Here is an 8,227-nt window from a genome sequence, read left to right as displayed (position 1 = left end):
AGTTGACCTGATTATGAAGACGTGCTTTAGCCCCAACCGAGTGATTGGACTCTCAAGTGACTTGCAGCAAGTAGGAGGGGCATCAGCTCGCATCCAGGATGCACTGAGCACGGTGTTGCAATACGCAGAGGATGTGCTGGTGAGAGGGGAAAGAAAAAACAAAGGGGAGGACATAGGTCTCCATCCTGGAATCACTGAGGCACATGCTGATGAAATGGTAGTGCCCAGTGGTTATAATTAACTGCCTCATTGAGTCTTTGTTTTGATGATCAGTCTGGAAAGGTGTCAGCTGACAATACTGTGGGCCGATTCCTGATGAGCCTGGTTAACCAAGTACCCAAAATAGTTCCTGATGACTTTGAGACCATGCTTAACAGCAACATCAATGTGAGTGCCCTTCCCGAGCCCTTGCTTGCCTGGTTTCTTCCCCACCTCAGCATGTACACTCAAATGTGAAGAGAGTTGGGCGAGGCATCCTGGAGTACAATACAGGGCTTCACTTATATAACCCCTATGAAGTCCAAGTTGGGAGGAAGGAAGAGCTGTGGTACGCATGGTTGAAGATTTCCTTCCTTCTCCTCCCTTGATTCCATTGTCTCAGTTACTGCTGATACTACTGTGACTTACTGTCTAAATTTGTGATGGAAAGAAAAACTAAAATTCAAAGGTTAATGAAAATGCAATTATTTTCCTCGTTTGAGTTCACAGACCCGCTGTATTCCATCCATGGGTCTCAGCTAAGGCACCCCTAGTCTATAAGTGTATCAGTAGAGATAAGAAAGTCTTCTCAAGCATTGCCTTTCTGTCTTCTACCTTTTTGACTCTTACTCAGTATCTCCTAGCTGTCATTTATTCATGACTGTCCTCGCAGTGTCTACCATGGAGCTGGCCAAAGCCAGCCTTTGTGCTCCCTTTCCATCCAACCCCTCGCTCATTTTGTATTCTTTGTCTTCCAGGACCTGCTGATGGTGACCTACCTGGCCAACCTCACACAGTCACAGATTGCCCTCAATGAGAAACTTGTAAACCTGTGAATGGGCCCCGGGCAGTATACCTGCCAGTCTGGGTCTCAACCCCAGGACTCAGAAGTGAAGGAAAATGGGCTTTTTGTGGTCTTGAGTCACACTGAGGCAGTCAACTACCTGTGACTCTAATAAACATAGCCTACCTTTTGTAAGTTAGTTTCATCTTACGTGAGTTTATTGCCGGGTGGAAGGGAGGAAAATGTTTTAGATCACACAGAAACCAGGAAGTAACTATTATAGGTGGAGAAGCTGGTTATGTGTTTGGCATGTTAGTGCTTTACCAAACTGTTCTTTTGGTTTTCAATATGGAAAGGTGTCCTTTGGCAAAACTGAATCTTTTCTTGAAGATTCATGTGATTTCTACAGGAAATGAAAATAAGAATCCATGGAGAAAAAATACCTGAGAAAATTGGATGCTTAATCTGAACTAAAAGAGTAGAGTGTGTAGTTACTATCTTAAAATACATTAATAGTTAGATGGAGCTGTTTGCCACTTTTGTTCAGGGAGGCAGAATTAAGATCTGTGGGTTAAAGATGAAAGAGATTTCCCCAAAACTTCAGAAAATTCTTAGGTGCTGTCTGTAACTTGAGAGTACAGTGTTGGGTTATATTGAGGTCTGCTAGTGGCTCAATTTAAGCAAAGACTAGATGGCATTTCCCAGGGACCTTGTATGCTAGAGTACTTGCCTGTATAACTTCAGACATCCCTTTCGTCTGGTATCCTGAAGTTCCACCTTGCCACTCTGTGTCTTAGAAAGAAATCGCTATTCAAGGACTGAGGAAATTACATACTGGAGTGGAAAGGTGAATAAAGGCAATGGGGAATTAAAAAGGCCTGGATCCTAGTTCTGAGTTATGTGTAGCCTTAGGAAAGATAAATTATAAGAGTTAAAAATGTGCATCATTAACATAGCCCATTAGGGTATTTGGAGGATTCAATTAATTAATAAATGTCAGGTTAATCAACACTTGCAGAGAATAGTTCCTGGTATGTAGTAAGCACACATAGGTGGTAGATATTATGATGTCTGAAGCTGAACAGTTTGAAAGTAATAAGCAACATGAACCCCATCCTGGAACTCAGTTCTGAGATGCGTAACCTTAGGAAATACAAGTTATGGGAATCATAAAGGGTGAATAGTAATGATACTTTCTTATAGGTAGGGAAATGTAAACAGAGGTTATCTGCAAAATGATAATTAATGATGGGCCAAATTGTGAGGTTAAAAGTAGAAAGCATGGTGGGAAGAAGGTTAATCAAAGTATTTCAGTATTCTTATATTTTTGGGAGGAGCCAGTTAATATCAACTTAGTCTTTTTAAGTATACATGATAAAATTCCATGGTTAGTTACGAGAAGTATATATAATCTCTAAGTGAATAGTGATGAGAGATCATGGAATAGTAGGGAAGAAACAAAATTTTAAATTTGAGAAATAAGCATAAAAAAGGTGGATAAAACAAAATAAGATGCCAAAACAAGTCCAAATAAATCAGTAATTACAATAAATGTAAAAGTATTAAACTAGCCCAAGGGGGGAACATTGAATATTAAATCCCAATCATGCTATTTATAGGAGACACATCTAAAACAAGGACATAAAGTTACCCTGCAGCTGTGAATAACAATATAGGTGAATGTGAATAAAAGGTTGAATGCAAAAAGCTGGTCTTGGAAGACATGATACTCCTAAAGTTCAAAAACAGGTGAAACTTGTTGAGACATACAGTTGGCCATCTGCATATGTGGGTTCCACATCTATGGACTCAACCAACTGCAGGTTGAAAATATTGAGGGGAGGCCAGATGTGGTGGCTCACGCCTGTAATCCAAGCACTTTGGAGGCCAAGGCAGGTGTTTCACCTGAGGTCGGGAGTTCACAATCAGCCTAACCAACATGGTGAAACCCCGTCTTTAAAAAAAAATTAAAAAATGTAAAAGAAAATATTGAGGGGAAAATTGTCTCTGGACTAAGCCTGTAGAGACATTTTTCCCTAAACAATACAACAAGTATTAGTGTTTACATTGTATTAGGTATTATAAGTAATCTAGAGATGACTTAGAAGTATATGAGAAGGCATGCACAGGTTATGTGCAAATGCTGTATATTAGGATTTTGGTATCTGTGGGAGGTTCTGGAACCAAATCCCCCATGGATACTAAGAGGTGACTGTGTATATATATGTACAGTCTGTTCTTGTTATCTATAGTACTATAATTTACTATGAACACTGAATTCGAGAGTACTGAACCATTCCCGAGGGAAATACAGGGTGGGGTTCCTATGAGCCTCTGGTCACGTTTTCATCAACCAATCAGTACGTAAACTTGTTACATGTTTTTGTGTTTGAAGACAACTTAGTATATATGTGGTTGACCCATGAACATTGAACTTAGGCAACCTAACATTCCTGAATGAAGCTTACCTCAGTTTCTCCAGGAGGCACCTCACAGTCTTCTTGCAGTTAGGAACACTTGGTGCTGTGCTTGGGGGCCACTTTAAGCAGCAAAATCCATAAAAATGCAAAAGACGCACTAAATAGACTGAAAAGATACTTGTTTATGAGAGCTGAAACAAGAAGGCCTTGTTCCACCTCAGCTGGGAACATGGAGAGCAGGGAATTCAAATTTTTCTACATGCTCCATGTCCGCAAGTGACTGCAAAAGCCCAGCAAGTACTGATATTGGAGTTAGGAATAAATTTTAGCCAGAGGTAAATTCACAAATACGAAATCTGCAAGAAATGAGAATTGACTGTGTGTGTGTGTGTGTGTGTGTGTGTGTGTGTGAACCAAAAAGCAAAAGTAAGTAAAAATTCTCAGTAATGTTTACTTTGGTGGTGAGAAGAGGCAGGCAAGTAAAATAAATATTGTTATTGGCAATGATCTAGTTTGAGGTTGGGCAGTGGCTTCATCATGGGTATTGATTATATTATGAATAGCCCAAGCTGAACTAATGACCATAGTGTGGTGTTATCATTACTTAGCTTTGTTCTAGACCTAATAGCTATTGCATTTAAACAAGAGAAAATAGATACAGATACTGAAAATAAAGTGGGGCTGGGCTTGGTGGTGGCTCACACTTTAGGAGGCCAAGATGGGTGAATCACTTGAGGCCAGAAGTTCAGGAGCAGCCTAGCCAACATTGTGAAACCCCATCTCTACTGAAAAAAATCAAAAATGCAAAAATAAGCCAGCATGGTGGCACGCACCTGTGGTCCCAGCTACTTGGGAGCCTGAGGCTGGAGAATTGCTTAAACCCAGGATGTGGAGGATGCAGTGAGCCAAGATCGCACTACTGCACTTCAGCCTGCGCGACAGAGCAAGACCCTGTCTCAAGAAAAAAGAAAGTGCAAAGGAGGAGGTTTTTTGTTTTAAATTAGTACTACCGCATTAATTTGGTTGAAGAAAACTTTAAAATGCTCATGAGAAACGAGATGTAATCACTTGAAGGTATATCATGTTGTGAATAAGATTCATTTTAAAGGGTCAGTTTTCCCAGTTAAACTACATATTTGTCATCATTACAATAAAATACAAAGAGCTATTTTGGAACTGGGCAAGCTGTTTCTAAATGTATAGGGAAAAATAAAAATGTCTCCAAAAAGTCCCTGCAGAGAGAAACTAGCCCTTCCAGATAGTAAAATATGTAACTATGTAATTAAAGCAATATGGTTCATAAAAACATAAAACCAAACAGTTTAGTAGATTGAAAATGCAAGTGTTGATGAGGATATAGAGAAAAGGGAACCCTTATACACTTGGTGTGAATGTAAGTTAGTACAGACATTGTAGAAAACAGTATAGAGTTTCCTCAATAACAATAGAACTATCATGATCCAGCAATCCCACTTCTGGGCATATATCCAAAGGAAATGAAATCATTATGTTGAAGAGATACTTCCACATTCACTGCAGCATCATTCACAATAGCCAATACATCAACCTCAGTGTCCATCAACAGAAGAAGTACTTGTTAACGTTATTTATAATTTTCTGGAAACATGATATTTCATTAAAAATTAGAGAATCGACCTTTACCTTGGGAAGATGTACATACTAACTTCCCATGTGTCCAGAAAATTAGGCCTCCAATGGGTTTTCATTTGTGTGTGAAATGGCTCAGAAATGAACAAGAACTGAAAGTTACCCAACTCATCTTTGTTTCCAGAGTGCCCTGTGCTCCATCACGGGGCTACCCCCATGCCTCAACCCATTCACAGCTCTTCTGCCTCCTCCACTCCCTGTTCAGCCTCCTGAGTAACACTTCAGGGTCCGAGTGCAAAATCCATGCCTGCCTTCTTTCCTTAGAGGCTGCTCAGAGCCTGGAGTCTTTGACCCTCTTCTGAGAAGTGGAGGACAGAAGAACTGAGACCCTGACCACCTCTCAAGAAGCTTAACTTGTTCAAGCCAAAGACAGCCAAAAGCAGGCCCTCTTTCCTGGAACTGAGATTGTAGACTGCTACAGGAGCCTAGAGAAGGCATGGAGGAAGAATTTCACTGAGGAAATGGAAGCAAAGCCCTGGAATAGAGCTTACAGGACGGCCAGGAGGTATACCTGGAAGTGAGACTAGGCTGAACAAGGCAGAGGTAAGCTGTGGTCCAGACACAGTGAAGAGACTAAGAGAATGGTCTGTGAAGGCACGTTGGTGCCCAGATAGCTGAAGGAGCACCCAGAAGCTTTGGAAAAGAGGGCAGGGGTGCCTTTCAGGGTGATCACACCACTGGCAGTCTGAAAGATGAATTGGAGTCATCCAAATGAGCAGTAAAGGTGTCCTAGAGCGGGATGAGGCCCAGGAAATGGAGAGACAGAAACACTCAAGAGAAACAGTGGCCCAGCCCTCCTGAGATAGGCTCTCCCAACACCTTCCCCACCTGGAGTACACGCTGAGCAGGAAGTGGAAGCAGTGACCATTGAGAGCAGTTAGGAAGTTATGGCTCAAATGGAATTTCCACAGTATACAGAAAATTAGGACAAGCCCACAACACCTATAACTAAGGTATTATTCCAAAGCCGTTAGGCTTCCTGCCCCCAGCTGCCTGTCCACCCTACCACAGTCATCTCCCTTTTCAAGGCTGTCAACAATTTTACCCAAATCTCTTCCTATCCAGCCCTTCAGAGAGCTTCCCAAGAACTCCCTAGCCAATCATTTTCCTGACTAGAACCCTCAAATTATTAATCCATTTTATTCCCAAAATTATATCACATCTTTCCACTGATCTGAGCCACTTAAATTAATTGATCCTTTCAACTAGTCCCGCATACCATGCCAACCACCCTGCCCTACTAAGCCATGGGCCCACCACCCCACAACTTCTCACTCTCTATTCCCCAGAGAATCTGCTCAGCATCAGTTACCAAGTGGCAATGAACTTTGTTCTGATGGTTGCTTTGACAGAGAACATTAGCTTTATAGGCATAAATGGTATGTTCCTGTACCTTCCCGACGAGCTTCAATTTACACTGAGATCATGAGCATTTTTACCTTAGGGGAATCCTTATCCAGTGGACAACATGACACTAAGCCCATGGATGCATTGATCCCATGGAACCGCAACCTAGGCCATCTTGATCACTTGACTCAGAAGGGAACATGTCAACCCCAAGGGAACACATCGTTCCCAGGAACACTGACTCTCTGTGCATACTGGCTCTGTAAGAACTCTGCCTCTGTGGGCCCTCGACCAGCAAGCAGATTAATCTCAGGTGGCCATGAGTCACTGCAGCATCTCACTGGCCCACTGACCCCAGGTACACTAACAGCATTTGCTCTATAAGCATTATTTATTCATTTAGCTTTCACTGGGCTTCATTATTTGCCAAATATTGTTAGCATTGAATGAATAAATTACACTTTATGATAACTGGGGGATAGAGGAAAAGGGGAAACAGGCAGTTTTGGAGACTGTGTCTATCTTGAGCTGGTGGGAGGAAGGAGGGTTTGAGGCCCCTTTCCTCTTAGCGAGCTCAGGAGGGATCCCAGGGTCTGTGGTTCCATCTGGATCAGGTGAAGCACACACAGTGAGCCTGTCTCTTTGCTCTCTGCAGAGGGTGGGGACAGGACCCCCTGTTCCTGTTGCCAAGTTGGTCTACTGGAGGACTGCACTGTATTTTCACCACCTTAACAAGAGACAAGGGATATTTGTGACCTTACAATGACCTTGGTGTGTAGGGCCAGACAGGGAGGGCAAATCAGCTCACGAAATCTCAATCACCTTTTTTGAACAATGATATTTTTATTGTTATGAGTAACATTTATTTTCAAGGATTAGAAAATATAGAAAAAAAGAAGAAAACTGAAATAATTCAAATTTGCCCTCAATGATCATTGTTGTTAACTTGTCCTACCAATCCCTTTTCTCTGCAAATAACTTTTTTTAAAACAATGTTTTGAATTTTGCATTTTGTCTTTTTTTAAGCTAAACATTTTAGAATGATCATTATCCAGGTCATTAAATCTTCAAAAACCTTATATTAAATAGTTTTATGGGTTCCTACGATATGGGTAAACTATGATTTACTTAAGTGATTTTCCAGTGTTGGGCATATGAGTTCTTTCTGATTTTGTGCTAATAGGTATCTTCCGTAGTCAACAACTATGTGCAACCATGAATGTCTGAGTTTCTGCTTCTTTGGGTCAATCTCTCTCCCTTTCTCTGTGTCATACTTTGTGACGTGGGACGCCCACGTCGTGCTGCTCAACCTCCGGGTTTGAAGGAGACCATCATGAAAATCCACCTTTGGCTCTGCATGCCACCTTTCCACAGGATTCAGACACTAGGGAGGCAGGGCATGGCAAGATGACAGGGGCCAGAGACAATGTTACCCCACTTTTTTGGCCTCCAAAGCCCATACTATAAACCTCCCCACTCCTCCATTGCCAGAGCCAGAGCCCTCATGAAAATGAACCCAATCAAATCAACTTTTGAAGAGCAAATGAGATTCTAGGGACATGGGAATCTGATCGCTGTTCCCTTTTCCCACCCACAATCTATGGCCCATCCTGAGCCTGAGGACTGGTTGAAGGCAAGTGAGGCCTTGACCTCTGCTGGAATCCTGAGAGGGAGAATTATCTTAGGGTTTTGTCCCTCGCGGGCCAGGAGGGTCCTGGGAAGCCAGCACAGAAGGTTTAGCAAGGACCAGAAAGCTGTAAAGCTGGGAAGAATGTGGTCCACAGAGATCTGTGAAGGGAAGCACGTGCGG

General features: G+C 42.1%; 1 protein-coding gene across 1 annotated transcript in view; it reads left to right on the top strand.

Moving 5' to 3' along the window:
• Positions 1-1,422, top strand: part of EIF3F (eukaryotic translation initiation factor 3 subunit F) — a 10,904-nt gene extending 9,482 nt beyond the window's left edge. The window contains exons 6-8 of the mRNA XM_017500352.2: positions 1-139; positions 274-387; positions 957-1,422. Coding sequence (XP_017355841.1) covers positions 1-139; positions 274-387; positions 957-1,034 — 331 coding nt within the window. The 3' untranslated portion in view covers positions 1,035-1,422. The remainder of the gene's footprint in view (positions 140-273; positions 388-956) is intronic.
• The last annotated feature ends 6,805 nt before the right edge of the window (positions 1,423-8,227 follow it).

The sequence above is a fragment of the Cebus imitator genome, unplaced genomic scaffold (assembly GCF_001604975.1).
Source record: "Cebus imitator isolate Cc_AM_T3 unplaced genomic scaffold, Cebus_imitator-1.0 Scaffold265, whole genome shotgun sequence".
NCBI classification, from domain to species: Eukaryota; Metazoa; Chordata; class Mammalia; order Primates; family Cebidae; genus Cebus; species Cebus imitator.
This window is presented reverse-complemented; position numbering and strand designations above follow the sequence as displayed.